Genomic DNA, 17,305 nt, shown 5'->3' with positions numbered 1-17,305 from the left:
GAAGCTTTCTGATACATTTCCACTCAGCCAACCTGGTGAAATGCTACAAAATGAATGACACTCAAGACTGCTGCACTGAAACTGGCCTGATGATCACAGTCCCAAGCAGACCTCAGCTTCCTAAGTGGTTTTTCAGGTTGTCAGGATTATCAAAAGCGAGATTAGTGCAAGTTCTGGAGCCACCAGTTTCTGCCTGTTTGCATTCCAGCGGAGTTCTCAATTACTTCATTGAACACCTAATCGAATCACTAAGATTTTTTTTAGTTGCCAATAACATGCAGAGTACAAGGTTGTTATGCTTTTTTTTTATCAGGCAGCTTGAACAGTTTCAGAGGTGAACCATCAAATTCTGATTTTAGTTCAAATAAAGGTTCAACAGACAATAGGGAGGTCAGCCAGAACGAAAGCAATGTGCACAGTAGTGGTCTCAGGACTGGCAGGAGTGCTTTTAGAAGGCTTCATTAGAAAGGACAGTTGCTTGGTCCTAATACACAAGGATCCGGTGATTACAGTGGGTAAAAGAGCCTAAGAGTCTAAGAGTCTTTAAGAATTAGCCAGTCTCTGATTACATAGGAAAGCTCTGTTGGGTTTTTTATAGTTCTAGATGTTATATTTAGAGCTGTGGTCCTCATCCTTCGTCCTGGAGAGTTCCAGTCCAGAAGGATTCATAGATGTCTCCTGTCAGGGGCTACAGATCTTGTCAATGTTAAGCTCATTAAAAAGGTTGCAAATGAGAACAGGCCATTCAATACATCTTGCTCACAGATGTCTAGTCGCTGAGTGAATCCAAACTTTAATCCAGCTGTTTCATGAAGGAGCCCAGAGTTTGTGCCTCAGCCACTTGACTGGGAAGCCTGTTCCGGTTCCCCACAACCTTACGCAAAAATAAATTCCTATTCTCCATCATAAATGGAGGTTGCTACCTATACCAGAATCTAAATCATTGATACAGATCTGAAAAAGAAAAAGGAAAGTAGTTAAATTATACTGTAAGTACAAAACAACATACAATGTTGTGTATATAATGTATTTGATGCTATTATAACAAATCCATGTTTGTGAGTCACATGCTTTGGGACACATCTAGTTTAAGTGAGTTTCAGAATATAAAAGTCAGTATCTGGTTGCATATCTGCGAACCAAAATCTAACCAGAAAACACATTCCTATTCTCTGTCACACATGAAGACAGTCATGAAGAGTGCCAAATGCTGTCCAGATCTGTAACATTTGCTTAAAGCGACTCATTGAGCTCATCAGACTCCTTGTGTTGTCATCTGAGATGATGGTGTGTTGCAGCCACCTTGAATTTTATTGTGTTCTATCTCCCATACTTTCTGATGTTTTTTCAGCACGTAGCATGCTACTGTAGCTCAATTGAAACTGAATATTGACTTGGGTTGTCTAAGATTTTCCACTCTTTCTTCTGAAGAACATCAGTACATTGGCTGGATGTTCGGCTTCATTCTCTTACTTCATGATGAAGTTCCACCCACTAAGTATGGAAGTGTTTTCTTCTTCTAAGCTGTTTCTGTAACCTTCAGAATTCATTCTGCTGCTGCCATCACTAGTTACAGTACATCATCAATAAAGACCATTGAACCAGTTCCAGGGGTGGTTATGCATGCTCACTCTATGACATTACAGTGAACGTCGACCAGGCTTCACAGGTGAGGTGGTGTTCACTTAAGCATCTGCAGTTCCCTTCTGCACACCTTAATCTTGCCATCACTTTGGTAAAGGTCTATATTGGTGTCACATGTCCCTAAAACTGTGTTCCATCTCTCCTGGCTCATTTTTGTACGCCTGAAATTCAAATCTAGCTTTTCTGCTCTTGGTGCCGATGAGGGTTTCCATTCTTGTCTGTGTAATCCTGCTTTGTAATCCTCCGTGAACTGTGAATTCTGATGCCTTCTTTCTTGCACACTGGAGGTTGTTGTGTTCACTGACGGGTGTTTTAGAGTTTTCTTTGAAAACCCTTATTCTCTGTCATCATCTGCAGATGTGTTCCTTGGCCGACCCAGTCTTGATTGGTAGTAATGCTAGTGGTTTCTTTTTTCTTCAGTATATTGCAAATTGTTGATGTTACTGATTGAGTTTTTCTTTTTTTCAGTTTCAGAATTGCCTGCCTTTCTTTAATAGACAGTTCTGTGGTTTTCATTTTGACTTTCAACTATGGACAACAAACACTGAAGTCTAAGCAAGACAGGTTGGTAGGATGATCACAATGGTAACCATAACATTGCCATAACAACAAATACCTCACAGACAAAATACAACGCCCAGCCAATCGGTCGGATACGTCTGCTCCTTCAACACAAATAGGTTCCAAACTAGCAATTTGTTTAACTGACCGTAGAGGTTAAACCTGAATGCACTGTTCAGAGCTTGAAGAACAGCAGTACAAAGAATCTTATTTTGGATGATTATGGTCTTATTCATGAAATGTATTAAATGACCTATAAAACTTAAATGATATCTTGCACAGTATAACTATTTATGCTCAATTAATATTTTGGAACATATTGTATCAGAGTTATCATCTAAGTCTTCTAGGAACCAAATAAGGCTCTCAGGTTTCAAGATTCTCAAGAAACGAACTACAATGCCTGCCACCCAGTGCCTGCTATTACTGTCGTTGCTACAGTAGTTTAGAAAACTGTAACTTTTTAGTTAAGCAAGACCTTCCTTTTTTAGAACTATTGACTATCCCTTAGGGCATTGTTTTCATATACTGTAGGTGCTCCTCTGGTTTAATTCTAACCATTGTTTCCCTAACTGTAGTAGAAATAAGCCTTACTTATGTGTGTTAAACTTGGTTAAAGTTTGTCATCTCTTATGGATGAACTACATTAGCAGCTCTCCAGTCACTAGATACTACCCCTGTCTTGAGTGACTGTTAGAGGAGTTGTATTAATGGCCTATGAATAGCACCTCTTGTTTCCTTGTCAGTTTTGTCTTGAGTGCTTTTAGTACTTAATCCTTAAAGTGCTTATAGTATATTCTACTATCCAATACTGCAAACAGCTCCAGTTTGCACACTGTCACACTGACGTCTGGTACCTGCTGTTGCTGTGCATTCCAACCCTCTGCCTCCATGGAACAGAGAGCACAAACAACGTGACCTTGAAGATGACTGGGGACAAGGAGACTGAATGAATAATGAATGACAATAGTAGCAAGAGGATAAATAAATGATATGTGTTTGAGGCACAACATCTTGTTCTCGTACAAAAAGCTCAGGAAAAACTTTATTTGGCGAAGAAACCATTTCTTCTTTTCATTCTTTAATTCCTGAATATTAGCTGTGGAAATGAAAACATAATAATAACAACAAGACTTTACAAATTCCCTATCAGAATGTTTGGGAGTTAAAATGGTATAAGAAGAAGCAGAGGGCTGTACAATGTTCTTCTTTCAACACTTGCACAATCTAAAATGAATGTGCTTTGTTGGACCCAATGGATTTAATGAAGTGTGTGCTGAGCACATCTTACTGTCTGGTATTTTTTTGCTGAAATCAGGGACAGATTCCTGAGACAGAGCCAAGGACAACAATATGAGCCGTCAATTTCTAATGGCTTTGCTCTTCAGTTGTAGTTGGTTTGTACTGTAATATACTCAACACATTCTCTTAATAAGTTGTGCCATTTTGCCCCCAGCTTGAGAGGTAGTGAGCATCGTTTTATCTGTATGAATCTCTAGCTTTTGCATTTTTGTCAAGAATCAATTATTCATGACTAACCTGTTTATGAGACTGTGTTTACCCATCCCTTATCCACAGCCTCTTCAGCCTACGAATGGTTTGCAGTGAGCAGAAGCCATGACACTGCAAGGTCATCACGCTGAAGGAAGCCATCAAACCCACGTGCGCCCACCAGAGACCAGCCCCAGGGTAGGGCTGCAGTCTGGACAGGACATCGTTCCCCCTCAAGAGACTTACTTACTATACAGTGAAAAGCATTGGGACACTGAAGTAAAATCTGATATTTTGGCTATACCAGACAAGAAGGACTAGAATGATTTGGATTGAACATGCCCTGAAAAAACAGCTTTAAAACCACTGTTTTTAAGTGGAAACAGACAAATACCTAAGAAGATAATTTTGTCTTCAGTGCTTTCAATGTGTGGGAACAGGTCAGAAAGCTGTATCAAGACTGGCTCTTCTCCCGCCTCTCAGTGGGTCACACGTTTAATTGAATGAATTCCCTACAGTCCTTCAGCAGAAGCATGAATCGGGACCACTCTTAACCTCTCTTCCTTTCACATATTCCCCTGGAGAGGTCGTGCTCAAAGCTTCCACTTGAAAAAAGCGTTGAAGTCAAGTTTTAACCCACCTTAGCACTACTAAACATAAGCAGGAGAGATTATTCATTTTGAACAGGTGGCACTAATAGAACAGGGAAGGAAATACAGGAGCTGCTGAGGTGACAATAACACTTGGAAAGTTAATATTTTATCAAGAATGGGTACAAACACCTCTCATAATAAAAGAACATAAAAATAGATGCCCCCTACGTACACCAATGATAGCTGAGAAGAGACGGATTCAGTTCTTATTAGGTTTCCAGGTCTTTGTGTCTGGCTGTGCCATTCAACACATTTACGCTTTCCAACGTACAGACATTTGTGCTGAGCCCTGCATGACCCAGAGCTGGAAAGCATGTGTCACCTCGCTCAAACCACCTGGGTATTTCATCTGAGCCTGGTGCAGGAATGGGAGCTCTGCAGGTTTCAGTGAAGTACAGCGTGTGAGAATGTTTATCGGTACACGCAGGGCTCTGTTTGCCGTAGGATTGGCAGTGGCTGGCATTAACAGTGAGACCAGCAATTGTTGCATATTATGGAAACAATAGGCAATCTGTGCAGGAGCAGCTGATGGCGCAAGAATATAATTTGTAGAGACAGTCTGAATACCTTAGTCTACACACACAGCAATCATGCCAAGATGGCAGGGCTCCAGGAAAAATCCTGCACATGCTGGAGTGTAAAAAGGCCTCACAGACCCAATATTCCCAGTCAGAGAAGAGATTGAATACCATACTGAGGGACTATGAATATCTGGGTTGATTCCAAACTTGTCAAAGAGTTATGATGAGATATCTTAAAAGTAATGTGATAAAACGACTGGCTGAAAAATGAAGAGCTGTCGGGTATATGAGCCCACATGTGTCAAACACTAAGGCTTAAGATGGAATCTAGAGTTGTCTTTATTTATTTTAGCCTTAAATCCAAATTGCTTCTCGTCATGAAACTCAGTAAATGTTACTCTCTTCCTAAAAGGCACTGTTCTGGACAGCAGCCTGAACAGTGTGGTGTTTGTGTCCCAAAAAAACAACCGTCCGACAAGCTGTAACAAAAGAAAAGGGCTACTATCTCTTATTCTAGTTGCTTTGTATTACAAATCAGGATTGTGCGAGAAGTGCCATTGGAAGAAACAGAACCGGATGGATGTTAGGTGGCACTGTGGCAAAGTGTTTTTTACAAGCGGGTAGATGGATCTTTAAGCACTTTATAGCTATGATTTAATTAAAAAAAAACCGATCCGCTGGGAATATGGCATTTTAAACACGTCCGAGTTTTAATCAGGGAGAAAACAGAGATTCCGTTTTTTTAACTCACACGAAAAGATAAAAGTTTTTTCATGATATGGTAAAAAGCCAAAAGTTACGTTCTCAAACATGAACACTTTCACAAACAGAACACTTGGGGGCGCTCCGGTTCTATGAGCAGACAGCGTGATGGAGTTTGTCTTGTAGGTGACCATTCCGAACAAGTTAATCCTTTTCAAAACAGCGTTTTTGAAATATATGGTAAAACCAGATTTAAAGATGCAACTATGGTACATCTTTAGAAATTCTTCTGGAAAACCACTGCTGAAGGTGCCAAACATTATAAAGCAAAGAAGGTTTAAAAAATCATATTGTTTTGTTTTGTCAAAGCAGCCTAACAAACCGTCTTCTAAAATAGGAACACATTACAGTACAGTTCAATGAGGCACGATACTCAGTTTTTTTTCAAGTGGGACTCCGAAAAAGTATTTTTATCCAGCAATTATTTCCTAATAAAGTAGTCCGACTTAAAAAACGTGATCCTCATTGCTGAAACCCAGTAACGTTAGATGGAGAAACTCCAGTATCACTGGCCATTTTCATGTGATGTACAGTATATGATGTAATTGTCAATTGAGCTTTTAGTTATCCGTGCAGTGCTGTGGTCACCTAAATAAGAAAAATAAATCTAATTAGAAGCGTGCATGTACAGTATGACTAAACTTCTGCTCACTGTTTTTTTGTGCATTAGTCGGATGTTAACAGATACTGTTCGACAAGTATGTTTGCTCAGCAAACGTGTTTCTGAAAACATCTCAGATATGAACACAACTCCGACATTCTGTCTTTCCCATCCAAATCCATCTAAGCGGAATCACTGTAAACGCTGCAGTGCTGGCAGCTCCAGTCAATGGCCTGCTTTGTTCCCCTAGGCTCTCTAATTCCAAGACGGCGGGGTTAGACGGGGGGTAACGGTGTTGTGAAAGTATTCCAGCTATGCTTTCTCAATTTCAGATGCGGAGGCTCGGGTTACCGCTGGGAGGTGAGACGGGCAGTGGGAGACTGAGCCCTGCGCCGCTGGCTGCGTCCTCGGTAATTCGCTCGGATCTGTCCCTAAACCCCACTAAGCTCCCGATAACACCAGCTGGGCTGCGCGCTCACTCCGGGCAGCTGGGAGGGGCAGGGAGGCCTGGTGACAAATTCAATTAAGAGGTGTAAAATGCAGTGAGAAGGAAAAGAAATCGCGATGGTGGAAACAGGTGCCATCTTGAGTTCATTTCTTGGCCCTGTGACCCTGTAACTTTTTTATTACACTTTACACACGGAGACCAAAAGCACCTGCAGGTTAGAGCTCACTATCCTCTTCCTTGTTGCTCTCTTTTCCTTGCCTGGTGATGATTGTATCTGATATACAGTAGCGCCATTCCTGGACCCGAGCTCTAACCTGTTTTCTCACAGAGGAATAGGGCCTTTTCTGTACATCTCTGGTTATTTTTTTAACAGGAATGACTTGGAGCTGGGGAACTCCAACTGGCATTTTGAGACTCATATTTTAATCTAAATTTCACATGGTCTAATGAAATAAAATGGTATTTTACACAACACCTCACATGTCTCTAGGCTCCGGATTGAACTTGTTGCTCATGATGCTCCTTGGGCCGGCATGGTGACGCAGTGGTAGCATTACTGCCTCCAACCGGGGCCCTGGGTCCAGTTCTCGGGGTGCTGTCCGTATGGACTTTGTGTGTTCTCTTCGAGCCCGTGTGGGTTTCCTCCCACAGTCCCGGAGCAGAGGCGTGGTGACGGACGCGAGCGGAGACACTGCTGGGGCTGGGACAGGGAGAGGGACTGAGGCACACCGGGACAGGGAGAGGGACTGAGGCGCCCCGGGACAGGGAGAGGGACTGAGGCGTCCCGGGACAGGGAGAGGGACTGAGGCGTCCCGGGACAGTTCCCTTGCGATCGAGCAGCTCTGGGGGAAGAGCTGGGGCTCTGAGGGGCAGCCTGCACTGGGGCCATGTGCGTCGAGTAACCAGAGGCCACTGACTCTCAGGCAGCCCGCGTGATGAATGGCAAACAGCTGGATATTATACATCACAGGATGAAAGCCGTGTCACCCGGCAGGACCCAGCTGCTGGGGACCTGCAGGCCGGGGGAGAGCCCTGCAGAATTATGGTTTATTTTGCTTTTTCAACGCCGCAGGTGTCGAGCTGTATCTCGGCACCCTCGCTATTATTTGACTTTCAGAACATTTTTGTGATGTACAGTTTTGTTTTGTTTTTCTTCTTTAAATTCAGCAGCCAGGTGCTATTTATTAAGACAACTGTAAATCACAGGGAAAATAAGTTGCCAGATAGGACATCTTTCATCAGACAATCAGATCCTGGTTCCCAGTCTAGACAACAAGCAGATCAAACCCCTCTTACAGCCCCCACTGATTTCCTATTCAATACATTTCGCTGTCAGTACTCTTGAGTTTGGAAAAATAGTATTTTGGCACAAATATAGACATGTTTCTTGGAAGCCGAAAGGAAAATATTATCAGGAGGTGTTTATCTAAAAGCTTATATCTTCTCCCTGAATGACATACACATAAATGCAGAAATTGTATAATGTGCTGTTAAATAGGAGTATAACGTAAAAATAACTGTTCAGTACTGCTATTGAATAAAAAATCTATGCTGAAGGGTGACAAATGACAAACACACATTAACACTTGATGTACGCCTTACAGAAAATACACACCACAAAGCACAATAAGTTTGAGTTAACATTTTATTAGTGTAATATTGTATTCAGCTGCTCTAATGAACATTTTATTAGCATAATGCAAACACTCTAAATTTTTAGAGTTCTTTTCCGTCTATTAAAAATGACCATGACATTCTGATTGACTTTTGTTCTTTAAAGAAAAATAAGAAAATAGAATTGACAGTACAATTAGGCACACTGTTGACACATACTGTACAATGATATGCACAATTCATTATAATAGATTTATATATATACACACAGAGGATAAAAAAATCCTGCATCATAGGGGACTTGATGACCTATGGCTGCCTGCCGTTAAATCGGAGTGCATGAAGTGACTTAGGCTGTGAATGCATGTATGACCTTAGCAGAGGGGGCCACTGCCTGATTTAATTAATTACACCTAGTCCAGTAAACTACAGTAACTGAAACACCCTTGATGCAGGACTTTTCAAGACATAATGACAATTGACAATAATGAGCTAAACAGGCCAGAGGGCCTCCTCTCATTTTCCAACTCTCCCATGTATCGATTCGTATATGTTGACATTTTGATAATGCGTCAATATTTTGCCATGTGCTCTTCAGACTCCCCCTGTTGTACATAAGCCATGCTAAGATGAACAAAGTCCATCGCTAATATGTGAGTGTTACAAGGAGTAAATATCAAGACTTATAAAACAAGTCCTTAAATAAAAGTTTATGACAACGGAATGTAAGTCGTTGGCTCCAGAAGACCATTTTTGTTTTTCATTTTAAAACATTGAAATTCTCAAAATACAATTTAAATACACATGCATTAAAGGAACATATTGCACAAAATTACATATTCTATAAAGAACCTAGGCCAAGAACTGAATATTTTTCAAATAACAGGTATTACAATTTTTACACTTTCAAAAAAAATGTAGGGGTTTCTCAGGGGTGCCATCTCTGTTTAATTTCTTCTGCTCTGACTGAAAAGATTAAGGCTGAATCTATCTTAATTATACAGTGGCACAGTTATCTGACCTAAGAGCACTCCCTGGTTTAAGCGCTGAACACATCTTACATCCTACAATCACATCTCGAAGGCTAATATATTAAATATAACGTTTATATAGTGCCTTTCGTGGTGCATCTGAAGGTGCAGAAATGATTTAGCAGGGCTCAAAACTGATACAAAGGGACATTTTACATCAGAAATAAGTACATTCTACAAGGCATATCTCAATATGCTTATAAAAACTGTAGTATCCTTTCCTCTCCTTTGTCCATTACAAACATTCAAATGCTTTCACAGTCATCTCTGGAAAAGGATGTGATTCAGCTTGCTTTGTGATAAGCGCTACTAAGCCTGCTTTTTTCCTACATTACCACAGGATCGTAAATACTCAGTAGCAGGTGAGTTTGCTTTGGTTGTCATATTAATGCTCAGTGAAAAATCAGCAATGTCAAAGGAACATTTAAAGGTACTTATCTCTACTCTTCCTCTCTCCTTCTCAAATGGGCCACTGAGGAAAAGTCTAAAATTCCAGCAGTTTCTCTTCATTGCCCTGTTTTTATTTGGTTATTATTAATTCTTGTGTTTTGTGTGCACAGAGTTAAAACACAGGACAAAACATACAATGCACTTAAAAGCAAACTCTGCCTTTGTAATGACAGTATTCTTTGTACAAATTACAATCCCTTTAAAAAAAAAACATCTTGAGTTATCCCTGTGAAAAGCAACCAGATAAGGAATAAAGGACAGATCTTTAGAGGAATCTACTTTATTTAATTTAATCAAATGGACAACTTTAAAGCAGTGGAAATACACTGTACTGTACCACTGAAATTTCTTCCTGTCAAAATGTGGGCCACAAACAGCCCAATAGCCAAATTTAGTTTAAAATATACCATTCTCCAGTTCACATTATCTCAGAACGTTCACCTACATGTTTCTAAGTTATTGGATATTACACATGAATTAAATTATTTTCCCTCCACTTAATCTTCAACATAAAACGTGTTTGTGCTTTCCCCTGAGCTGCTCTGTAGCTTGTCTCTGTGGGGTGTCTGAGGAATTTTCCACAGGGATATCATTTGTCTCCTTCAGAGATATCTTCACTAATATTAGCATTTACAATTGATATCAGTAGCTCTGAAGTGTCCTACAGATTTACAGCTCTTCGATTGGTGAAGACCTGGTGCTTCAGAATATTGCATAACGATAAAATAAATTATCTATGCTACGACGTTATCCGAACAGTGCTTGTGTAAGAATGAAGCTGGGGTGAACTGACACGTCTCGAGCACATCGCTGTCCATGGGTACCTTCACCGCCGATCTCCTGAACTCGTTTCCTGAACACTCCCAAAGCGTGTCCCAACTGTTCACCTGCTCTGGATGCGGACATTGCAGTGTCTGCAGGGCACAAGCCTTGCGATGATTTTGCTTCGTCACCTTTTTTGCAAGGAGGGGACCTGGGTAGTCTTCAGCTTCTGGCTGTACCTCTGCATCCGCTCCGACCGGGAGTGCAGCTTGATAAAGAGCTCGGGAAACTTGTACTGCGGAAACATGGTCTCGAGGAATCCCTCCAGGAAAACGTACACCAGCCTCCTGTTCAGCTGATTGTGCTGGAACATATCAAAGACCCGCAGTATGCCCTTCCTAGTGGTCTCGGCACCAATGATGTGCTTCATCTCGTCTGTAAAATAGAAGACAAGACGGATCAAAGCAAAAAATAAATCCAGGCAAGATAGCAAACGCAACAAGTAAAAGGAAAATATGGTCCTCAGATCAGAACAATAAGATCCTAAAACGAAGCTTTATACTACTAGCACACAAGCCTTTATGGGGGAAAAAAAGAAACAAACACAGCTTTGAAAAAAAATGACTAGTATTACAAGGCTACTTTGAGGTTTTAGGTTAAAATATCTTATGAATGAAGTCGTCCTGGAGTAAGGAGTTGCGGTACTGGCCACAGTCTTTAGAGCAGCGGAAGTGGGCTTCTCACCTGGCATGATTCCTAGGAGACAGGTCTTGGCAGCTATTCTGGTTCTCATCCGGATTGCCTTATCCCTGCGGGGGGGAGTTTCCGCTAAAATACCGTTGGGCCAGAAGGCATCTCTGCAGGGAGGATCAACACACACTGAGGAAAGCGGCCTGGCAAAACCAAACAAACAGGCGACTGCAGGGCCGGGCTGGAGTTACCTGAAGCGCTTGACGTAGTCCGCCACTTGCTCCGGAGAGGTCATGAAGTCCACATGGTCGACAATTTTTCTACGGGAAAATCAGATTCAGTCTTGCGGCAGGGCATAAGCTCATTCCCTGCTTTATTACACCAAAAACAGCATTTTAATAAAAATAAAAAAAAAAACAAATTCAATTGTGAAAAAAAAAACTACAGCTGCAGATTTGTTTACTTACACACAAACCATCCCACCATGAGAAAGAGGACCGGAACAGGGATGGTGTGAAAAAACTACACACTGCTTGAGATATGAGTTTCACCTGTTGATTGTATCCCCGTAGGTTGCACGAATTAGTTGCTGGAGCAAGTTCTTAATATTTCTCCGCAACCACTGGTTTCTCTCTTTCAGATCAAAGACCTCATCCATCAGGAGCAGCATGACACGGAGAGGAATGTTGTCATCCACCTTTAATCGCCCAGGAAAAAGACATTCATTTTCGTTGTCTTGTAAGATCCAAAGCAGATTCATATCAAGGAAGTTGTGCATGTCACCACCAAAATAAGTACGGGGTTGTAAAAAAAACCCAGGGTTGAAAATATCAGATAAACAGAATCTCTAAATAAGGTTAAAAAGTAAAGGGAGGATTTTTTTTTAAGGGAAAAGACATTTGTCAGATTGGCTAAACAATAAACTACACAGAGACAGTAGGAATGCTTTGATGTGACAAATAAAAATGTGAAGTGCGGGACAGCTGCAATTTATGACGATGACAAATCTGCATATAATCTGCAGCAATCTTACACGCCTTCGCTCCTTGTTAAGATAAAAGCAACCCTCTCCTTAAAATTCGCATAAACGATCAGTGATGTAATCTAAACAGTGGGAAAATGCCAGCACAGATTCCACTTGAAGCGCTGCTCTCTTTAATGAGAGCTACAGGTATCTGCAGTCAGGTTCCATTCTCCTTTTAAGTCGGAAATGTGAACTCCTAACGCTAATGCCCAGCAATGCACAAGGTTAGTCCTGACAAAAGGGTTGCATACGGCACAATCCAGGGCGCTAGCGCTTACTGAAACGGAGAAGAAATGAGAAATTAATCACTACTTGCATTGTCATCCAGCTGTGCAGAGACCCGACAGTGCTCGGGGTCAATATCCGACTTCTGTATCAAAGGTGGAACCTAAGAGAAAGAAAAGAAAAAGAAAAGAAAAGAAAAAAAGAAAGACTCACAACTGCACTTTGCATTTTTAGCTGCTTTGGCATTGCTACAATACATGCAAGAGTTTCAAAAGGAGCTACCTTGAAAATGGAGTGTTTTATGTCTTGCCCCAGCCTTTCGGACATTTTTCCCACGTTGTCGGACATTTTTGTCATTCCCTCTGCCAGACTGTCAGGGATGGCCTTGACTGCATTGGAGACATTTCTCATAGAACTGCGCAGAGGGTTCACAAAAGTGTCCATCTGGAGAACACAGCCACCCATACCATCAGTTATTCCATAATAACCCCTGTATTAATTCACTACAATTAATACAATTAAATATTATACCTTTAAAAAACCAAAGCACAGATGAATAAGTTGAATGGCTTCCCAAAGGTGAGATATTGGCTGCTCAAAGAAATAGATCTACAGCAATTCTGGGCTGCCGAGGTCTTGAAATATATTCAAAGTATTATTACGTTGGTGAGGATTTAATGAAACCTAACTTTAATCATGTTAAGAATGATCTGTGCAATTACGGACTTAACAGACTGCACTCGAATATTTCCCAATCTCCCAAGAATACCAACAATGTGCTGGGCTGCCATTAGGAACATTGGCCTAAACCTTTAAAGAGAAGGTGGCTTTCTAACCACAAATGCCAAAATTTCAGTGAGTAATTCCTGGAACTAATTCAAAGAACAGAGAGTAGTACCTTTCCCTCTCCAATTCTTTTGAGCATCAGATAGTTCTACTATATTAACCTGTATGACAGTCAGGGAGTTCCTACAATGTCTTTTCTGTCAACACACCTAGAATATCTTGTGTGCTATACTGATTTTTACCGTTCCTATTTACATAATACATCAGTGAACCACAGAATAAAATGTACAGATGATTTTCCCTGCTTTGTTACTGAGAAACGCACCCAGATAAAATTGCTGGGATGCATGAGCTGATGTCTTCCCTATAGCAAGCCGTCCCAGAGATACTGTCATAGGGAATATATCCCTCACCTCATTAGATCCCAAGATCCCTCTTTTCAAATAGAGCTGCTCACGATTAAACAACAGCAACAATGAAAATGAATATTCCAGGCTGTAGTCAATGGGGCTCACATGCACGATTCACACCCTTAACAGGTGGCAGGGCTGCTGGTAACCCATTCCTTGTTCAGACATAGCAACCCAAGGGCTTCGAAGGTACCAGTCAGGTTCCTCTTGAAGGGCTCTGAGGCTACCCGTGTGGATGAAAGGGAAACAGAGAGGCCTTATTTGGGCTGTTGCAATAAAAATAACTGAGCAGTAGGTGGCAGTCTTACCTTGCGTGCAAAGTCTCCCTTTCCTTTACTGTAGGCTTTGTTATCCAGAAAGTCAGACACATACATTGCAAGAGAAGGACAGGCTTTCATCATCTCTGGATTCAACAGCAGCTAAAAGAACAAAGCATTTCAGTCCACGAAAACACACACCGAGGCAGACAGAGAAAGTCCAATACAACCAGAAAAGGTCCTTAGCTGTAAACCGCCCTTTACAGAGAGGATAGGAGAGGATACTGCAACAACACAAGGGAAACCCCCCAGCGGACGAAAGGCAGGCAGGTAACCAGTGTACACCAGTGTGCAGACAGGTCCCGAAAGAAGAAACAGAGAGAGAAACACTTCTTTATTGGACCTTCTCTCTCTGCCTCGGTGTTTGTTTTGCAAACCCAGAGAGACGTGTGCAACCCACCAAAGTGCTTTATTGATAAATCGGTGCGGTGGCTCTGTGGTTCAGGATCTGAGCCTGTGGCTGGAAGGTTGCAGGTTTATATCCCAGTGCCGGCAGAGGCAAAGAGGCAGAGCAAGGCCCTTTACCCCAGCTGCTCCAGGGGTGCCGTATAAATGGCTGACCCTGCGCGCTGAACTTGTTCTCCATGAGACACACAGACAGGGAGAGAAGCTTGGGCTTCTCTTCCTGTCTGTGTGTCTCATGGAGAGCAAGCTGGGGTATGCGAAAGACAAATTCCTAATGCAATAAATTGTATATGGCCAATAAAGTGATCTGATCTTCCTGACTTGAAACAGCATCACCAGGATGCGGCTGAAGCACTACATGAGGATTTCGCAGGGGTCCAATTCCATCGAATAATTCCAATTCCAGGAAGAAGCACGAGCACAGAGGAAAATCCAAAAGACAAAAAGGTGTGCAAGCTAGAAACTGCAAAATGTACGTTTTAAAAAATGTGACTTAAAATGATTGCCCTGCCAACACCTAACTTTGTTAGTTGAAAAGAAAAAAAAAATGAATGAGAAAAACTAGAAACAAGCTCTCTCATGAGGTGGCCACCAAACTTTTTTTATAGAGACGCACAAAATCATTACCTGCAGGTAGGCATTCAGGTCTTTTTTCCTTTTCTCCAAGAAATCCCTGTCCATGTTGTTGAAGGTCTTTTTCCCCGGGAGTTTTAAAATACTGGTAAGGTTTTCAAACTGGAGGCAAGGCAATAAACATACAGTAATGTTCATTTGCCTCTATGAATGGATGAAATTCTACGTATGACTATAATCTACAGATTACCCCACAAAACAAGGACACATTTCGGAAAAGTAAGGATAATTTTTAAATGTGAGTTCCCCAAATAAGAAAAGTTTTTACAAAAGCACCGGTGACTAATCAGATGCAATATTTTTTCACATTTTCCATGACTAATATTGCAGCTAACATTTTTTCTTTTTATCTTGAAATCTGTTGCAAAGCAATGCCTTCTGGAGATGTACTGGGCCTGTCCCACTGGGAAGAGAGGCCCCCGGCAGATATCGGACACATGGGATTCTCTCTCTCGGCTGTCTTGGGAACGACTGGGTATCCCCCAGGAGGAACTGGAGACTGCCGCTGGGGAGAAGGCGGTCTGGCCTGCCATGCTCAACCCGTTACCTTATCAACCCTCACCAGGGGTAAGCAGATCGTGAATGAATGAATAATGCGGAAAAGTCAACGAAAGCAGAAAGTAACCTTCACTCGCTGGTCCTCTTTCTCTACTGGAGAACCGCTGTGTGTTCCCATCGCCTCTAGCCAATCGGAGGTCATCATCTTGTATCTATGGCTAAAATCGCCACGGTAACGGGAGAGCACTCCGGGAACCACCAGTATTGGTTGGTATTGCACACCAAGAGGATGTCAGCTGCTACGTAATTAGTAATATTGGTAATTAACTGTCCATTATGGCATTTGAAACCGTACTGAATGTCATGTTATTCCCGTTAAATTCCGTGACTAAAATCATATAGTCATTTTACAGATGTTCTCAATGTTGTTCATGTTCAGCTTTTACTTCAATGCACACTAAACATTGTTACTGTCTGCTTTAACACTGCATATAATGCACCGCAGCCTATTTTTGATTACTATTGGTAATAAGGACTCAGAGCTAACGTTCTGGACTTTTTCTGATTGAGCAATCTGAATAAGCACTGAACGCAGCATCTTATTATCTATGACAAAACCGAAACACACACTTCCCTACACTCCTCTGCACCTCTGTAAAAGAGCACGTCAGAAACCTGTGAACGACACATCTTAAAGACGGGGGGGGGGCTGACAGAGCAGGGCAAACAACTCGGCTCAGAAGCCCCCCTTGAAGTATTTGCCCTCGCGAGCGCGCGCTCTGCCCGTACCTGCTCTGTAATGCGCATGTGAAAGTCATGGAAGTCGCTGTAGCGCCGGTAGGTTTTCCAGGTGTCCTCGCTCCCATCGGAATTCCTGCGAAACACGGCGATGGCGTACAGCGCGTACGTCTTCCCGTGGTCGTTGCACACGCCTGCCACGGGGCATAGGGGCGGAAAAGAGAGTGAGCAACTGCGCCCAGCGCCAGGGGGCAGGAGGGGGTAAGGACACGACGGAGGACCGGGGGGGAGACGCAGAAGAAGCCGGAGGACAACACAGCTCACAGGGGAGATCGGCCAAGTGGCCGATGATTCATGAACAGTGAAGGGGGCTTAAAATCAGACAGGATGGGAGTCACCCAGGACAGGGGAGCACGTCAGCTTTACGTGGGAGACCTCTGACTAAAAGTGCACACATTGTGCCACACGGAGGAACTCCACAGAGCTTTTCCATTCTGATGACATTTAGCCAACAAAATGTGACACAAAGGTTTTTCTAAAAAAACATGAACATAGACCTGAACTATGACATCATATATCAGGGCTGTTTTAGATTTGATGATATTATAGTTTTAGTATGGACTACAGGCACCAGACACCCAAACTTCGTGAACCCAATGTGTGTTTTAAATATTTCTCAATAAGGTCCTCTTCATGTCAAACCTAATTTAATCTTCCTGTCAGAGGAAAAAAAATGTTTAAATGTTGCTGTTGATACTCTGAATATCAAATTAAAACAAAGTTTGAATGAACTATTACTTTTAACAATTACTTTTAAAATTAACAATCGGCATAAATGAAAAGGTCAAATGGCTGGTATAAAATCTTGCTATCAAACACATAAAACAAGTCACAAAACAATGCAATGTTTGGGTAGGTGTGAAGAAATATCTCCACTACTTTATCACTGGCTGTGATGCTCAAAATATTTAAAAACAGTCTGAGATTACTGTACTTCACAAGATAGTTATTATCTCTGAATGCGTAATTTATGCAAACATT

The 17,305-nt window shown here is 41.9% G+C and overlaps 1 protein-coding gene across 4 annotated transcripts in view; it reads right to left on the bottom strand.

Moving 5' to 3' along the window:
- Positions 1 to 8,308: 8,308 nt before the first annotated feature.
- The window catches only part of snx13 (sorting nexin 13), a 45,623-nt gene continuing 36,626 nt past the window's right edge, over positions 8,309 to 17,305 (bottom strand). For all 4 annotated transcript variants that reach the window (XM_088600427.1, XM_088600429.1, XM_088600430.1 and 1 more), the window contains 9 exons: positions 16,316 to 16,458; positions 15,023 to 15,130; positions 13,982 to 14,092; positions 12,760 to 12,921; positions 12,569 to 12,640; positions 11,780 to 11,925; positions 11,480 to 11,548; positions 11,283 to 11,395; positions 8,309 to 10,973 (listed from right to left, as the gene is read on the bottom strand). In XM_088600427.1, coding sequence (XP_088456553.1) covers positions 10,726 to 10,973; positions 11,283 to 11,395; positions 11,480 to 11,548; positions 11,780 to 11,925; positions 12,569 to 12,640; positions 12,760 to 12,921; positions 13,982 to 14,092; positions 15,023 to 15,130; positions 16,316 to 16,458 — 1,172 coding nt within the window. In that variant the 3' untranslated portion in view covers positions 8,309 to 10,725. The remainder of the gene's footprint in view (positions 10,974 to 11,282; positions 11,396 to 11,479; positions 11,549 to 11,779; positions 11,926 to 12,568; positions 12,641 to 12,759; positions 12,922 to 13,981; positions 14,093 to 15,022; positions 15,131 to 16,315; positions 16,459 to 17,305) is intronic.

The sequence above is a fragment of the Lepisosteus platostomus genome, chromosome 12 (genome assembly GCF_059453375.1).
Source record: "Lepisosteus platostomus isolate fLepPlt1 chromosome 12, fLepPlt1.hap1, whole genome shotgun sequence".
Lineage (NCBI taxonomy): Eukaryota > Metazoa > Chordata > Actinopteri > Semionotiformes > Lepisosteidae > Lepisosteus > Lepisosteus platostomus.
Note: the sequence above shows the minus strand (reverse complement) of the source record. Positions and strands in the feature narration are given on the sequence as shown.